The sequence below is a fragment of the Mustela erminea genome, chromosome 1 (genome assembly GCF_009829155.1).
Source record: "Mustela erminea isolate mMusErm1 chromosome 1, mMusErm1.Pri, whole genome shotgun sequence".
In the NCBI taxonomy this organism is placed as follows: Eukaryota; Metazoa; Chordata; class Mammalia; order Carnivora; family Mustelidae; genus Mustela; species Mustela erminea.
In genome coordinates, this window is record NC_045614.1 from 127,156,897 (window position 1) to 127,176,179 (window position 19,283).

Consider the following 19,283-nt stretch of genomic DNA (forward strand, 5'->3'; position numbering starts at 1 on the left):
ACAAGATTTTGGGTATAATGAACTTGGATGATAATGGGCTTGTATGTTCAGTTCAGATGTCTCATAGGAATAAGGTTGGGTTCTGGTACTTGGGTTGTGCTTGGTTAAAATGGCATTGTCTTATTATTTGACTCAGGAACCAAGCACTTAATTAGAAAGATATTTCTGCATGTGATATCACTTTATACTTCATAAAACTTTAAGAGGAGTCAGCACTTGATCAACAATTGTTAATGAATGTCATAGTGAATAAATTTCCATAATGAATCAGATAAGGAATTTGACTAGAGCTCAGGTTTTGTACCCCTAGTCCAATAAACTACCTTGGAAGGTTTTAATAATTAGTAGAACTGCAGGGTTGCTAGCATCTTAAAGGTCATCTATTCTAGTCATCATCCAAAGCTGAAATTCGTCCATATTATTCCTAATTTATGGCTATCTAGGCTATGTTAGAAGTCCTTTAATGGGAACTTAAAGCAACTCTGGATGGATCCGATTGACATTGTCTCCTTATAATTTTAACTCATTTTTCTTAGTTTTCTCTTTGAAGGTCTACAAATCAAACAAATCCGTCCATAATCCCTGTAGACAAGAAATGTATGCTTATTTGTTTTAAGATAACTGAAATCCCCTTCAGCTGGTGAACTGTTGGGAAATTCACACTCAATCACAATTCTTTAACCCCCAGCAAACTGTATAAAAGATTTTAGGGTCTGAAATGGTGCACTCATTTATTTCAGGTAGAGGTGCTGTGCTGCCTTGTGGAGTCCTGAGAGCCCCCCGTGTGAAGTGTTCAGACTCCTTGTTACTCTGCCTTGCTTTCCTCTCTGGAAAACTCACCTATTTTCTTTAATGATTTTGTTTTCACAAATGTCTAGAGAAATCACTAGCTTCAAGTAGCTTTAATTCTCTGCATAAGCTGTTGATGCAAAGACTACCAATGGTTTGGTGATGTGTTCGAAATAGGAAAGATAAAAAACAAACACAAAGTAATACTCCAATAAATAGTCCAGCTACATAGATTTAAGCCTTGTTGTCCATGGCAGCCCTTGGAATCTTTGATAGTTTTCTATAATGTAGTCTAAGATACATTGCATGATACAGCTTTCCAATACATTGTATAATGATATCACCTTCCAATTTAGGATGGTTTGTGGGGTTGTAGGTACACATATATTTACTTCTTATCTATACTTTATTTAGACCAATAATTAAATTGCTGGTTGTTTCCCAGCTAAATAATGGATTGAGCTGGCCCATGAGAGCATTGGCTGTTGAAGATTAGCTCATTTGATTTATAGATTCACCGCAGATAAACCAAAGTCCCCATCTGTGAACCACAGAGACTTTAACGCAGGCATATTTTAACAATGGCCTTCCCTATTTTTTCTTCAAAGAACAACAACTGAATACTGGGTACTGAGCTGTGGGATTTTGATTCTTCTGTATTAGTTGGAATTCACAAAGTTATTATTTGTTCACAGGTAATGAGTGTGTATATGGCAGCTACCCTGAAATTCCTTTGGAAGAAATGTCAGATGCAGATGGAGTAGCCAGCACTCCCTCCCTCAATATCCAAGAGCCATGCTCTCCAGCCACATCCAGCGAAGCATTCACACCAAAAGAGGGCTCTCCATACAAAGCCCCCATCTACATCCCTGATGATATCCCCATTCCTGCTGAGTTTGAACTTCGAGAGTCAAATATGCCTGGAGCAGGACTAGGAATATGGACCAAAAGGAAGATTGAGGCAGGTGAAAAGTTTGGGCCTTATGTGGGAGAGCAGAGGTCAAACCTGAAAGACCCCAGCTATGGATGGGAGGTAAGAATACATTTTGAGTTTATACATTTAAATGTATTCAGATGTGTGACTAATAGATCAGCTTTTAAAGTGATATAAAATAAGCAAATTCCAAATGTTACCAAATGTCTTCAAATAGATCTTTAAGAACAAACCTTCTTTGTAATCTCGCTTCTTGTTATAAACAAAATGTTGCATAAAGGTATACCATGATAGAGAAGAACTCAACTTATGAATGGTAAAGAATAGTATCAACTTACAAACATACCAGAGGAAACAAATGCAGTTTTTATAATTAGCATTTAGAAGCTTCAAATGTGGCCATCCACATAGTATGTGGCATAAGCAAATAGATGTCATCTTGTGACAAGCTTATTGTATTTTATCTTTTCTTTGGCGGCAAGGCTTGGAACATTGGAGGAAACACTTGTTTTCTTGAGTTAATTTGGTTTTATTTTGTTCTACGTGGTCATTTTTCTCCGTGTTCTAATATATTTTGCTACTCTTGTGATAACCCTGCTTTGATTCTACATGTTTCTGGAACATGAGCCCTGTACTGAATTCTGTGATGGTTCTTTATATTCAAATTGATTTAATGAATAATTCATACATGAAAATGATGGCAAAAAACAATATGAAAATTAGTTGCTGGTTTTAGCCATACTTTTCACAGAAACCATCTTGATAATATCTAAGAATGATAAGTTACAGTCTGATTACAAAATCAAAGTAAATTTTATTTCAGTAAGAACAGGTAACTATGTGACGCTGAGCTTATAATTTTTGTAACGATTCTGTAGCTTTATCTACTTTCCATTATTTTTCTACTTGAAAACTTATGTGGTTAAATCATAACATTATAATTTCTGGAAAACCTGGTCTATATCTGCAAAATGTATAGGCAATTTCCATATTAGCAAGGAAGTGTTTTTTGGAGACATGATTGACCCTTGGTTTCCTAGTATTTCAGTTAGACAGAAATCAGATAAACTAGATTTATTTAGTATGTTCTCTTAATATTTATGGTCATTAATAGAATATATGGTCAGCATTTTAAATAGAAATAAATACACAGTGCCTTCAGGACTAAATTTCAATTTTTTGTCCCCTTATTTTATATGTATCCTTTTGTAAAATCTGTGCAAAATGCCTCAATCAAAACAATTCCTGTCTAAATTCTAAAATGCTGAAAGTTAAGATCTGGATTTGACGTGCTGACAAGTAAGAAATCCTTCCTTAGTTTTGTTCTTAGCCACAGCTCAGGTAAAGTTGTGGTTTGGCTACACTGCTTTTAGACACATATATCGATAAGAGATTTTTTTAAAACTCACTGTAGCATTAACTGATATGTGAGTTGAATAAGTTTTAAACTAAATGCGTAGAACTTTACGTCATTTTTGTTCTCCTTGAAATAAAGGCTATAAACATTCTAGTAATAAGTAACTCATTAAACTTTTATTACAAAATCTCCAGAGCTAAACAACAAGTTCAGTACTGCTCGAGATTATCCAGAAGGCTTGGGATAAACCAAGGCTTAATAACAAAATAATTTTGCAGTTACAGTGCTGATAAATGCAGGACTATGTCTCCTTCAACAGGATGCTTATGGATTGGGGGATGAACCTGGGGAAAATTCAGCATTTAGAGGAAATTTAAAAATAATTATTTTTCTCTTTGGGAGTAGAATGTCTTCAGTATATACACAGGAAAATACTTACCTTGAGAAACGTAAAATGATTCTTTTCATTATGTTGAAACTGAGTTGTTTTATTGGTTGGAATTCAAGGTAGTTCATAACTCTGGCTAAAGATCACCCATTTCCTCTCTCTCAGGAATTCAGTTGATGGTTAATTCAGTAATTTTCTGCACCATTTTAATTGTTGCCCTCACTTTCGAGAGTGTGGACTATCTGCTCTAGATGTGTTAATGAACAAAACCAGGGAAAGGGCTTTTTTGGTGATTTTGGCAATCTTGTTACCCATGGAGGAATACTTGAGCTCTTGACTCTAGAGTGTCCCCCCTCCCTTCTAATCTTACCCTAGTTCATACAAAACCCAGTCGTGATCAACAAAGGCACTTTCACAAAGGCATCTCGCCCTACTCCTGCGTGCTCATTTTTAATCACTCTCCTGTCATATTTGCCCTCAACGATGGCTGATTTCTCTCTTGTTTGGTTAGACAGATAATTGTGACCAACTAATGTAACCTTGCCTTTTGATACCCTTTCATTTTAAAAAATGATGAATTTAGGGAGAAAAAAACCTGTTAGGCCAAGGAAAATATACACGAACAGTGGAAGTCCATATTCAACAAACAATCATTGAGTGCATACTCTGCATCAGATTCTGCCCTGCTTTCCCTACAGGAACCCAGTTTATTATAACCAAACTAATCATTGCTATCTCTAGTACCATCCTTGCTCTTTTCTACTAATAAATCTCCCCTCCTTGAGCACTTCCTGTATAATAAATTGTATTACCATCTGTCCAGTTGCTGAAGCAAAGAAAATGGGTTATGTTTGACTACTCTCTCCCACACCCACCAGATATGATTCATAGTTCCCATGTTCTATGGGGCCTCCATTCTTTGCACACACTGGTCTTCCTACCTGGGAACCTCCTTTTCCTATCCACCCTTAGCAAGTGTCTATTCATTCTTCAGATTCTTCCCTTCCATGACATTCTCCTTGACCTTTCTCATCAAAATTTAGTATTGCTTACATTTCGCCCCCCCCCCCGCCATAGCACCAGGTAAATCCATGGACAAAGAATTTAAAGCACTGTATAACATCCAAATTTCCTGCCTAGCTTCCCTAATAGAGCAAAATATCCAGAGTTCTGTCCTCTAAGTGCAGCGTCCTGATTGTGTCCTATCTGTGGTTTCTGTGGTACTGTCTCATGCTAAGTCCGTTACCTGAAACAACCAGACTGGATTAGTCACCTCAGGCTGCCCTAACAAAGTACTACTAATTGACTGACTGGGTGACTTAAATGGCAGAAATTTATTTTCTAATAATTCTGGAGGCTAGAAGTCCAAGATCTAGGATAGCTGTTTTGGCTTCTGGTGGGGACTCTCTTCCTGGCTTGCAGATGGTCCCCCTCTTGCTTTGTCTTTGCATGGCCATTCCTAGGTGCATGTGTGCATATATACATGTGCACACACAGACACACCTAACATAGGGGCAGCAGGAGAGTGCTCTCGTATTTCTTCTTATAAGGACACTATCGGACTTATAAGGTCCTATCTGATCAAGACCTCACCCTTATGACCTCATAAAACCTTAATTACCACCTGACAGCCCTAGATATCCACAAATATAGGCACATGGGGAGTTAGGGCTTCAACATAATGGATTTGGGGAGGACTCAAGCATTCAGTCCATAACACAGACATTTAATAAATAATTGTTTGGTAAAAGAATGAGTGAAAGAATGAAAGAGCAAATGAAAGAATGATGAATGGATAGAGGATTATGTGACTCATAAGAAAAGATAGGGAGTGGGGCTGAGGGAGTTCCATGAAAAAGCTAGGATGTGGATTTTAGACTTGTGGAATCAAGCCTTAACTCTGCCACTGTTGTGCAGTTCTAGGGAAATAACTCAAAATTAATTGGTTCATGCATTTTTATTTGACCCACGAGCCAATAACTGCCCTGCGTCATTACTTGTTATATAATTAAAATGAAGTAAAGAAATATGGTAGTCTTTTCAAAGAAAGTTTTTAGGAGAGAAAGCTCAAAGATAATATTGCAGTTAGTGACCACCTTTCTGAACCCTCTTTAAGTGGTTCTTTAAAAGTATAACATATTTCCCCAAAAAAGACACTTTGGGAAAAACATTTCAGTTTGTACTTTAGAGAAATTGTGTATTTTTGAAGATGGTTACGGACCAAAATACAGGGTTAAGCCATAGATATAAAAAAACATTATATGTTTTCTCACACATCAGTATTGATTTAATAAAGAGAAACTTTAAAAATAAATGCTAGAGTCTGGCAGATTGCCACCTATCTAAAGGTTTCTATCAAAAGGTTTTTGAAGACTGGGGAATACTTGATTGTCTCTAGGACATAAAAGTAATTAAGGATAGGACACTTACCTATCTTTACCTAAGGATAAGTTAAGAACTTTAGAGTTACTGATTGACTGAATAATAAAAACAGAAAATTTTGTTAGTTCAGGACAAGTGTTTCCTCGTATGTGTTCTTCTAAAGATGACCATTGTATGATAACATGGAAATTGCATGGAGAGCAGAGGGAATCAGCATTCTGGCATGAGACTTACCAGACTTATGTCTTCTTCAGGGCTCTGTGTGCTAGTTGAGAGATTTGGGAAAAGTTATGTAATATGCCGCTCAGTTTATATATATGGAACATGGTGATAATAATTGTACCTATCCAATGAGGGTTGTAATGACGATAAAATTTGACACTGTGTGAAAAACCTACCAACGAGCCTCCCATCTGCTAGAAGAGCTTAATAAAGGTGAACAAAAACAATGAAAGCTTGGCTGGAATAGAGATTTAGCACAGAGTCATCAGATAGGGCAAAGGGCAACTATATTTTATTCATTAATTTTTATAAATTTTTGTTCTCACTCTAACTTCTTGTTTCCTGGAAGTTCAGTTATCTCTGGGATGGTCTAATTATGTGACTCTGGGTTTATCTGAAAAGGAAGCACTGGTTGTTTTCTAATTAACAGTTAAAACAAGGATTTGGGAGAGATTCATAAATTTCTTTTTAAACCAAATAATAATTTTGGTGGCAAATTTTTAATGGCCTGAGATGGGTCATTGGAAAATTAACGTGAAGTTTTGTTTCCTTGTAATATTGTCACTTAGCACATTTTCTCTGTTTATCTTTGTTACCACTTGTCATCCTGAAACTCCTCAAGTAGATATAAGTTAGCTGATGATGCGTCTGTTAGGTGCCAAACCCTCTATTGTATCCCTCTAACCCACAATTGATCCAGATTACATTGATCAGTTAAAATGCCAGGTATGAGTTTACTTTTTCTCTTTTCAAGCATACACATACTCAGAGGTAGAAAAATGAGGACATGAGTGGTCAGTAAATTTCTCTTATGTTTTGTTAAATAGATGGGAAGGAATAGTAGAAAGAGATTTTGCTGGCATCAGAAATTCATTAAATAATTTTGATGCAGTGCTTTGACAATACATTATGTTCCAGTAATATAATCCTGAAATGTGATATTGGAATGAATGTGTGCCTCCCTATATCATTTAAGAAGGAATAGTTTTCACATTTGTAAGTTTGTTTTTGAGTTCTGCACTGATGCCTTGTGTATGGAAACACACAATCTGTATGTTAACTGAAATATGAATATCCATTAAAACAACAACATCAGACTTTCAAGATACCTAACTAACAACTGAGTTCAGAGTCAGACAATCAAGTAACGTATGTTTGGTAATAAAGAAAAAATAGTTTGTGATGTCCTAACATCTCATAGACATCAAATATCTTTGAATGGCAATATTTCTCCCTTATCTCTCTCTAGATTTGCTTGAGCCAAAAATGAATTTTACAGTGATTCGTAGAATGAAATCAATACTTTGGCATTGATTCTAGAGAAAACGTTTATTCATTAATGGGAAAGCAAGTACCCTTGACAAGTTGCATATTCTTAAAGCCAGATAACTAAGTACAGACCTTTGACTTAATAATTTTGAAGTGAATTGATTCCAGTGGAAGGGAAAGAGTATCAACTATCCAAAAGGATGTCTTTAATGGGTAGTTAAGAAAGAGAAATGTTATCTAATATAACAAATGTACATTACCATAAAACCTTACATTACAAACTGTTACTAAGTTTTTGCAGTGTTATTTAAGGATGATAAATATAGTTTGGATATTCAATTTTACTTTATGAAGAATAACAGAAAATACCAAGATAGTGATGCCTTGGTGGCTCAGTTGGTTAAGTATCTGCCTTCAGCTCAGGTCATGATCCCAGGGTCCTGGGATTGAGTCCCGCATCAGACTCTTTGCCCAGTTGGGAGCCTGCTTCTCCCTCTGCCTGCTGCTCCCCTGCTTGTGCTCACTTGTGCCTATACTCTCTCTCTCTCTCTGTGACAAATAATAGATAAAATCTTAAAAAAAAAGAGAGAGAGATAAAATATCAAGATAAAAAGTAAAACTTACTAATAGGATCCTGAATATGATTGTCACTGGGGCCCAAGATCTTATAGACTCTCTTGGAATATAATGAAATCAAGAAAAGAAAATCAGTTTATTTGATTCGTTTTGTGCTTCCAGCATACATATATAGTAGGAATTAAATCTCTGGCTATTGAAAGAAAATAGCAGTTTATTCTCCTGAAGTACCAGGAACTACCTATAGTTTTGCCCAGGGTTCAAGAGGATCCCATCCTGTTTTGTGAGGAGTTTAGGAATCCCCTCATCCTACTCCTACCCCCTCCACGTATGTCCTGTTAATACTCATGGCTTGTCCTTTTTTTGCTTTCCTCCATGAGAGGTATTGATGGAATTCAGTACTTTCAGTACTTTTTTCTAGTACTTTCAAAGTATAGGCAGTGATGTGGACAAGTCTGATATCAAAGTTTTTTTTAAAGTTCCCCAAGTCATCAGTGCACCCGTTGTGATGAACACTGGGTAACATATGAAACTGTTGAATCACTGTATTGTACACCTGAAACTAATATAACATTGTAAAAAATAAATAAAAATAATATATAATTATATACTAGACAAAAAACCAGGTAATTATATTAAAATTATTCATCAGTTAAAAAAAAGAAAAGTTAACAAAAGAGGGTGTGCTGTATTCTTCAAAATTTTCCATGTCATCGAGGCAAGGAAAGGACATGAAAATGTTCCAAATTAAAGGAGAAGAAAGAAACAGAACAACTAAATGTAAATCTGATCTTAGGTAGGATTCTGTCAATTGGCAAAAATGGACTTTGGATAGATAGGATAAATAAAAACAAACAAAGCAGGGGCACCTGGGTGGCTCAGTGGGTTAAAGCCTCTGCCATCAGCTCAGGTCATGATCCCAGGGTCCTGGGATTGAGCCCCGCATCAGGCTCTCTGCTCAGCAGGGAGCCTGCTTCTTCCTCTCTCTCTGCCTGCCTCTGTGCCTACTTGGGATTTCTGTCTGTCAAATAAATAAATAAAATCTTAAAAAATAAATAACAAACAAAGCAATGTGTTGTACATTCAAAGCTTACAAAATATTATGTCAATTATATCTCAATAAAACTTACAAATAATAATATAAAAAATACCTTTCAAAAGGCATGATTGTATTTCACATTGACATAGAGGAAAAACTGCATGACCACCTCAATAGATAAAATCCCAATATATTTTCATCACAAAACCTCTGAGCAAACTCAAAATAAAGGGTGCTACTTTGAATTGGTAGATATATATAAACAGGCTATAGCTGACATTACAATAATGAAATAATGTTGGACATTTTCCTTCAATGACATGTAAAATTGAGGCTGTCCCTATTAGTACTCTGTTCAAAATTGTCCAAGTCAGTGCAATATGGAAAAAAGAAAGGAATGAATAATCTTTTTTTTTTAAGATTTTATTTATTTATTTGATAGAGAACACAAGTAGGCAGAGTAGCAGGCAGAGGGAGAGGGGGAGGGAGAAGTTGGCTCCCCACTGAGCAGGGAGCCTGATGCAGGACTTGATCCCAGGACTCTGGGATCATGACTTGAGCCAAAGGCAGATGCTTGACCGACTGAGCCACCCAGGCACCCTAAAAGAAAGGAATGAAAAGAACAAAAATTTGAAGGGATAAAGCAAAATGTCTATATTCATAAATGATATGATTGTAAATACTAAGAATAAGTAAATTTTAAAAAGTAAGCCTGATAAAAGGTAAATATAAAAAACTGAATTCCTTCATACTTGAAAAAACAATTTGTGTAAGTTTAAAATACCATTATTTCAAGCAATTAAAATGTTTAATCAGAAAACTCAAATATGTAAAAATAAATGCAAATATTTTAAAATACCTACACTGAAAAATTCAAAACATAGCAGAAATGTAAAGATGACCTATATAGAGAAATCACACTCATTGTTTAGACAGGTCTAGGCCATTAAGATAACAGGTCTTCCCAAAGTAACATACTGACTCAGCACAATTCTAATCAAATCTTAGTACGCTTTATTGTGGGAATTTACAAGTTGATTGTAAACTTCATGTGGAAATATAAAAGACCTAGAATAGGAAAAAAAAATTTCCCCAAGTAGCAAGAGTTTTTTGTTTTACTCTGTGTGCCTTCATGGTCAACTAGAAATTGCATGTGAGTCACTTATTTTTAAAAGAATATTGGGTGATTTTCTCCCCATTAAGCAGTGTATCCTACCAAATGTATCAAAGTGAGTTTCTTTCTTACTCACCCCCATACTTGTGTATGAGTTGCTTAATCAGTAGTGAAACTCATGGGTTCAAAGCATGAAATGTTTAGTAAAGATCCTCTTCTAATAGATTTGACAGTCAATTCTAGGACTTGGTCATTTCTTTATAATAATTTGTTATTCTGAAATACTATTCTAGAATACTTAGTTGGGCCACTGCATCAGGATGTTTCATTCTCTAAGCCTTTTCCTTGAGGGTAAGTTTGGAAGCAGTGAGAAGTAATAGGAAATAACGGGTAGAAATTATCTTTGAAGGATAAGAGAGTTAATGAAGCTTCTTTGCTCCTTAGTTTGCTCAGTGAAGCAGTATGGAGAAAATTTCTTCCAATGATGATCAGTAGTTAATATGGAGAAATGGAGACACTGGGGGCATTTATAAAATAAATAAAGATTGTATTAAGGTAGCATGTTGGCTTCTCAAAGCTTATTTACATTGATAGAATCATACAATACAAATTCTGCCAAGGCACTTTTCTTTATACATAGTTCTGTCCAGAAGTTTAGAAAAATGAATTTGTATTTCAGCTATAAGAAAATTCAGAACTTAAGTGTTACCATCATTTTTGCTCTGCTGCATCTTTTGGCCCTTTGAAATATAGCTGAAGCTGAAGTAGGTCAAATGTTGTGTGCTTTTTAAAGAGTATGTTCTACATGATAATCAGGAGAATTGTCAAGCCAAAAAAATTGCAAACAGGAAGAAGTTGCCAGCTATCACTATGACAAAGAATAATATAAAGAGATTGTGTGTGTGTGTGTGTGTGTGTGTGTGTGTGTGTGTGTATTTAGCAAAGAGATACCAGCAGCTACCTGTTAGTTGGTTATTTCAAAACAGATTTAATATAACAAAATTTGGGGTACATCACAAATTTCACAGTGCCTTTATTATAAGGGGACTTCTTGTGTTGGTAGAAGGTGAACAAACAATACACAGAAATAGCTTACCTCACTGAGGTACTCCATACCATGGTGGGTCCACATGACCAAAGGAGAAATTCTCACAGTTATCTTCTCAGAGGCACATTCATGGCTAGGAACAAAACGAGCAGGTTCAAAATAGAAGTTTATTCTGTGATTGTCGGTCATGCCATCTGTCCCCAGTATCTATTACTTCCAGATCCAAACCCTATCCCACTATTAAGCATGTATCCCAACAGCTTTCAGAACACATTTTTATTCCATCAGTCAACTGCTGCCCTAGACACAGAAAATAATTTGTATCTCCTAACCTACTCCTAGGAAGTCAGTTGAAGAGTGTCATCTGATACAGAAACAGTCTCCAGAACCTGCACCACACAACCTTATACACACACACACACACACACACACACACACACACACACACGTATGGCTTTTATGGTTTTTTCTTTTTAATTGATCATTTCGGAATCTAAATTTTGAATTTGGATTTTGAATCTAAGCATTTCAGGTGTTTGGCCCTGATGCTTTCTCCTTGTAACCCGTATAAAGTTGGGTACCCATATAAAGGCAGTCATTATAAATTTTTTTTTAAAGGCCTGGTAACTCCTCCCAGCCATCCAAAATTTATTTAAAAACTAAATAAATCTTTTTCAGAGCCATCAAATGAGGATTTCATTTATAATGTTCTAAAAAACGTAAAGCATTTCTCCCTATATCTTTATCCTCTCTATTATCTATCATTCACCCTCTTACTCTCAATAGTTCACATATCCAGCAGGTGCTGTTCTCAAAGACTGTCCCCTCTCAAACACTCTTCTCACATCCAAGCCTCTGTCTCTCTGTCTCTCTTTAAATATATGTGTATATGTGTGTGTATAATATATATATTTAATAAATATAGGTCATTAAATATATTTGTATATTTTATGTATTTGCATATAACATATATATTTATATATAATATAAAATATAATATATGTAAAGTATATATTTAAAATCATATTGATCAACTTCTCTGATATGGCCTTTTTTCCATTTTAGTATTTTTCATTCTGGTGTAGTATATTTTCCATTACCTAGTATCTGAATTTGGCCAATAAACAATGAGTTAGCCATCGATCGGGAAAGAAGGATGGACAGGGGATGATAGTTACAGATTCCTCTGCTCTGAAATTTCCTCTCTTATTCCTGCCACACTTGCACCTAGAGTTTTCCTTATTCATAGGAAATATGTGTATATTTTCTGTGGCCATGACTTATATTTGCTGTGACCATTGGCCGGTCAGCTCACGTCACAGATCCATAGGAGATCCTTTGTGCTTCTTCTTCTTCTTCTTTTTTTTTTTTTTTTTTTGAGATTTTATTTATTTATGGGACAGAGAGAGACACAGCAAGAGAGGCAACATGAGCAGGGGGAGTGGGAGAGAGAGAAGCATGCTTTCCGCTGCATAGGGTGCCCGATTCAGGGCTCAGTCCCAAGACCCTAGGATCATGACCTGAGCGAAAGGCAGACGCTGAACGACTGAGCCATCCAGGCGCCCAACCTTTGTCCCTCCTACCAAGTAGCTGACAGTGGTGTTTTCCTCTGACACTCCAGCTGACCTCCTGGGCTTCCCAGGTGTGCACAGCCTGGCACAGAAACCTCCACTGGTTGGCAGCCACAGGTGTGGATGATTTGTTTTTTCTTTTTTTCATTTGTTTAGATTCTTGTGGTAGGAATTCAGCAGGTGTGTAATGCCAGCATAGAATCTCCACCCTGACACAGAGACCAGCTGCCCTCAAAAAAAAAAAAGATGTTCTTGTTGGTCTTGCAAAGCTGCCAACTTGGATCCCTGTTTTCCTGGAAACCTCACCCAAGGGCAAGACTCTGCCTAACCAAGAAGTTAGGATAAGTTCATCTCTGTAGATGAGCATGAAGAGTCTCCTTATATGAACTTAATCTACAGGTAGGAGCAGGTTACCTAGTTCTGCCCTCAACTTTTTTTTTCTCCTTCTTTTTTTTTTCCTAACTTGAGCTCTACCATTGCAATTACAGGGATGTAGGAAATCCTGGACTTGGTTTCTAAAGAGATATAAACCATGTTTGGGTGCTGTTGACACGTACATTTCTGCTCATTTGAGACTAAATAGTAGAAGCACAGATGGAGATTGTTCTACTGGGCAGGGTCCTTCCATCCTCCTTCCTCTCCTCAGGAATCCACTAATCTTGGGACCCAATCATTTTCGGTATAGGGGCAGGTAAACTCAGAGATCATCCCTGACCATCTCTAGCTTTAGCGGAGGGTCATGGGAGGTGAGCTGTGGTTCCTCCCCAGTGTTGTGGGGGAAGCAGATGGTAAAGCCAAGAGCCATTGCCATTTGTCTGTCAGCAGTGTGGGGCTGGGGCCAGAGAACCTTCTCTGGAGGGCTAACTCCTTAACCTTGCCAAACACTTGTACTGTGGCTTCTCTTGGCTAGCTCATGAGCGCTAAAGAAATAGACGCGCACACAACCTTAGATTTCTCAGTTTTCCTTTGTCACAGATTTTCCCTGTTTTTCTTTTTAGAGTCAGACTTGGAGTTTATTTGGTGGTGTTTTTACTTGCATACACATAATATAAGATGGGGCTTTCGAGGGTAGGGGAGGCCTGATTTGCCCTATGGGCCCTATACCTCTTCGAATACAGACTTTGGTTGTCCATTTCCTTCAGATAATACAAATGCACCACAATGAAATGATGACATGTGTCAGAGGAACATTTGTCTTGGAGGGTAGCAGATGGGATATGTAAATCATACTTGGAAGCAAGGGGTATCACGTGTGAGTATCAGCTAGCCAGTAGGCTAGTCTTTCATTCTGCATCTTAACCTCCCACAGTGCAGATATTTATGTTAATATACATCTGATCTAAGAGCACTAGCTGAAGAGAAGTCAAGGGTAGACATCATATGGACCATTACGATCAGTTCCACAGCTCTGTATTTTTGTAGTGGCAGTCATATATTCATCTTTAGCTATATTATTTTAATCATGGCATCTCTCGAGAATCTAGTTTTTCTGTAATAATATGTAAGATAAAATCTTGACATGGAGCTCTGCAATTGAAGGTCGTGGATCATGTGTCCAGCATTTAATTAGGACTTACTTTATATCTAAGTCACTGCCTCCCGTTAAGAGATGAGGAGGAATTAAAAATAGCTCCATTGCCCAGTGGATGATACTCCAAAAGAAAAGAATTATCATTGTGTTTAATAAGAGAACTGACAAGCAATCATAATTCTTTCCATTAAGTAAATATGTTAGAAAAATTTATTATGAAATGACACATTATGCGAGCCAGGAATCAAAGATGACATCCTTGCATTAAATACGGTAGGTGCCATTAAGGAAAACAGTCAATATGTCACCAAGCCATGGCCTGTAAAAATTAAATTGATTTGGTAAATGTAAGTAAGATAGATCTGTTTGCTTTCATCATCAATTTTGAGTGGGTGAACAGGTGATGTCACCAACCTGGGAGCGATAAAGATGCAGGACCATCTGGAAAGGCAAGTGATGAATGGGGAACTGCTTTTGGATAGTGACAGTGCTGTGGTACTTTGTCACTTGGGATGCAGTACTTAATAACTTTTCAATACCATCATAATAAATTTCACTGCCTTATTAATATAGAAATGGTGAGTTATTACCATGATGGTGAGTGTAAATAACTGGAGATGCAGCCGTCAAAAGCTGATTGTTTGGGCATGTTTCTTTAAGCAACACAGTTGACTCGTGATAATCAACCTATGTCTATACCCGTGGAGTTTATTGCACTTGTCAAAGGAAAAAGTAGTATTATTCAAAATTATATGAAGTCGTAATAAACAAGTTTAATATATTATCAGACTTTTCCTGTAAGTTTCCAAACATGCGGCAGTAAATCATTTTTAATAATGTCTTTTCATGTAAAATAATGTCCTTATGCCGTAATAATGCCTTTTCTTAACTATTAACAAAACAGTCGACTTCTTTGTACGCGTTTTAAAGGGTATTTTATTTGTACTTTTCAATCATTTTCTTTTGCAAATAAAGAGCTGAGGCAGGAACCTTAGAACGTTTCATTAACAAGCTCAAAAGTTGCTGAGTGCAGGCCATGTCACACGTTTCCATTTTAATTGAACAGATGTACTTAAGAGTAAACCACAGCAAACGAAATACAGATGAAATTATAAACACGTGTCACTAAGAAGTAGGCAGGAAAGAGCCTCTGATGAGCATCTGTGTGTATTTTATGAAGCCAAAGACTGCCACTTCATAAGTTCGTCACTGATGTCTCCAGTTTAATGAGAAGAAACAAAATATGTAGATAGGTGTAAGTTGAAGATGAATTACCAGATCAGTCACTTAGCACCATTCAGGGTGTCTGCCATTGCGCAGTGGGAAAATAATTAGATCTGGGATGCTGTTCTTATTTATATACCGGCTGTTCGATGTGGGATGGAATACGGGCAACTTCCTCTTTCATGTCACTGTGGTCTTTATATTGTTTGTTGGCCGGGCTGACTTTTAATTCTGACATTGTCTTTCAGGCTGCAGTCTGCCAGCCTCTTTCTTAAATGAAATGCCTCTCCACCATTTCTATTACTGCTGAAAAGAGAGCCAGCAGTCTATTAACAGGCAATAAAGTTCAGGAAGCCCAGGACTCATTTCTTGGGTCAGAGGTGAAAATTGCATATAAATGAAACAAAGGTGTGCCTTGATCGCTCAAGAAGCAGCACCAGAAAGAACACACGTGTTGTTAGCCAGAAGTCTCCCACTTAAAGGGAAAGGAATAATCGTAATAATGTTGGCCGATGGAGTTAAGTACTCAGTTGAGAGAAATTATATCAATCTGACAAATATAGCCTTCACAGGAGATAAAGTCTCTAATGACCTTAAATGCATATATTTATCATTTAATTCAACAAGCCAATTCCCTTGGGCTTTTGACCAACAACATTTCCCCTAAAGTTTAGAAATTTTTTACTAGCCCAGAGAATAATGGCCATTTGTCAGAGGGTTCCAAAGCTAAACGCAGTTGGAAGCAAAGAACAGGAGACAGGGGAGAAAATGGCTAATAGAGTCTTTCTACCTCAGAGCATATTAATAGGAACTTTCATTGATGTGAGAGCTGTAGTATTTCGTAGCTGAACAGTAGGTGGCAGACATTGTAGTGAAGAAAAGGCGAAAATTTAATCTAAGCAATTTTCATCTGATTTCATTAACTTCCAAATATGTCACCAGTGTGCACAGCACATTAATTTGCAAAAAAATAGGAACATTAAATAGTTGTGAAGTGTGCTAGTTGAATGTGGAAAAATCAAAAGGATCCTACAGAAATAAAAGCAAAAGTTCTAATGTTTCATCAGGTAAAGTGTGTGTGAAGCAGGAAAGTCCAAAGAATAAAAGGGCCCTTGTGTATAGTGGGCTTTTCCTCACTGTTATTCTTGGTCTCCACTTGACGAAGTGTATTAGTGATGTGCACGAAGCCCGGTAACTCCTGTATCTCCCTTTGTGAGATGGCCTCTGCTTTTGTCTGTGCTGTCAGTCAGTTGTTCTTTCGCTGGGCAGCCCCAGTGGTAACCACAGGATCTACGTGCAAATAGATTTCTGTAAAACTGTAGTGTCCTTCAGCCCTTTGCTTCTTCTCCCCACTCCCCTTCCCTTCAACAATCTGGCCTTTCATGTGGCATGGCTCCTGGCTTGCTGCTTTGTCAGACGGCTAGTGGTTTGCTGTTCAGGGAGGCCGTGTGAGATAGTGGAAGGAACACTGGCCTGGGTGCCAGGAACCTTGAGTTCTTGCCCCAACTTGCACTTGGGACCTTGGAAAGTCACCTGGTTTTCTCCTCTGGAGTCTCACTGAGCTCTGTTCCTGCTTGGACTTTAAATTTCTGAGTTCCGTTCATTTACCCTTCCTTTACTTCTTTTTATCCTTATGGGCATGCTCTGTGTTGTTATGGTTTTAGAGACTGCATCTGGGGGTGGGGTCATGTTTTGGTCTTTGAACCCTGGGGAGGAGATAAATTAACTTTAAATTAAGTAGCAAAGAGATGCTTGTTTTCAAATTTCTCTTGTATTCAACCAGCATAATTGTGGTTTAAACCTGAAATTAAATCTCCTTTGATATGTGCATCTCTTTTTGGATTTTATGTTGTGCAGAGAAGGCAGCTGAAGATGGAAGCCTTGTTTTGAGAAGGAAGTAAGTTAGTGAGAGGGAGTATTCTATTCCTAGCTGTCTTTGCAGAGATAAAGGTATACATTTCATTCTGTCCCTGGGGTATGATTTTTAGAACACCCTCTACTGTATATTAAAGCAACATTCAAAGATACCATCTGGTCATCTCAACTACAACACAGGTGTCATGGGCTCATCGCTTAAAAAAAGACTCAGTCTAATAGAGTGACTGATGGTGTCAGGTCTAGGGACAAATGACCTTGGTTCACATTCTTGATCATTTACTTTGGGACCTTGACAAGTCCATAATGATTTTTTGCCTCAGTTTCCTCAGCTGTACTGTGGTAATAACAATAAGGTCTGCCTCATGGGATTTTCGCAACAATTATGTTGTAAAGTATCGTAAAGGACTTGGAGCAGGGCCTGGTATGCCGTTGTCAGCTAACTGATTGTGATCATCCTCATCTCCATGACTAGTCCGAGGCTGGGGATGTTCCTTGCATCCCTGTTCTGAGGGAAGGACTGTGGAATTCAGTCTTTGGGGTTGGAGCTCTTTGGGTTTGACAGAGCTACCGCACTGCAAAGTATTAAATATTGTCCCCTGTCTGAGTAGCGTGGGGAAGTAGCCTTCCTCAACCCAATATTCCTCAACACACCAAACTGATAGGTGTTCAAATGGTTCTTTTGCTGAAGACTAGAGGAAGCATTTCAAACCAGAGCAGAGGATGAGGTTTGGATTCCCATTTCTAAGGAAGTTCCACTCTCATAGCTTGGTGGGGTGGAGTCGAGAGATGAAAATGTGCCCCTCAGCCCGAACCCTCTCCATATTCTTTCTGTGAAGGGCTCTCTCTCACTCCTCTCCTCATCTTCATCTCCCTTGGCCCTCCATACCCGTGTGTCATGCTGACTCTGCCTCCTCAGCTCTCAGCTAGGTAATCAGGACTGATTTTCTCTACAGCAGGTTTGATCTAGTCTGTGGATTTAGGGACGATGGGTGTGCCCTTATTCCTGTTCATGGTCTTCTTCAGTGAGGACTGTGATGGTATGCTTTCAGAAAAACCCAAGAACAGACATGCCTCGTGACAGCATTTTTGCTGGGGAGGCATTGTCTAATCTTGAGGAAAGCATATCCTGCCTATTCACAAACGTGGACGTAGTTTCATGTGAAAGAAAAGCCCTGGTCATCTCGTGGATTTGTCTTCTTCCCAGGCTCTACTGCATCAGTGGAATTCCCCCACAGAGTAAAAAATGTCTCTGAATCACCAGGGGCAACAATATCGTAACTAAATATATTGCGATTAAGTCTATAAAGCATTTCAGATAAGTGGAAATACATATCCTAAGCTTTTTGTACATTGTAATTTGTTTATTCTTAAATTTGTCTTAAAAATAAAAGTGGCAGAGGGTCACTGGGGTTCTGAGACTTTCTGGGCAGAAATACAGGGATTCACAGATAAGGCTGCAGAAGACCCCTTATGAACTCTCACTATGTAAAATTTCACTGTTCACTGTTGTTTTTGAGCATTTTGGACAAGAGAAGTATCAAAAGTTGTGGGTTTTTAGTTTTCCTAATAAAGAAATACCAAAATATGTGCTATTGAAAACTGTGGGTAAGCTCTCTGACTCACAGGCTGTTCAAAGGGGAAGGAGTATTTGAATTATTTGGTTGAGGATGTATGCCTGAACATGACAGTAGCCTGAAGTCAAATGTACCTGCGAGTAGGTAGAAGCTTCCTGAAGGAAGGCTTGAAGGATGTGACAGTGGTAGGGGGCCTCTGCTTTCCTGCGCCACAGTTACCTTCTCCCGTCAGTTCTCTTGAACGGTACAACGTAATATCTGTGTCTTCTAACCAAATTGTCCACCAAACTGCCACATGCTAATGATTCTTCACTTACACAAACTCTGCTATATCCTAAGGTCTCTCTTCGTGTGGGGGCTTCCATTAAGAACAATCTGGATTTAGTA

General features: G+C 37.8%; 1 protein-coding gene across 10 annotated transcripts in view; it reads left to right on the forward strand.

Moving 5' to 3' along the window:
* The window catches only part of MECOM (MDS1 and EVI1 complex locus), a 543,708-nt gene that overhangs the window by 261,664 nt on the left and 262,761 nt on the right, over positions 1–19,283 (forward strand). For all 10 annotated transcript variants that reach the window (XM_032359892.1, XM_032359866.1, XM_032359880.1 and 7 more), the window contains one exon: positions 1,485–1,822. In XM_032359892.1, coding sequence (XP_032215783.1) covers positions 1,485–1,822 — 338 coding nt within the window. The remainder of the gene's footprint in view (positions 1–1,484; positions 1,823–19,283) is intronic.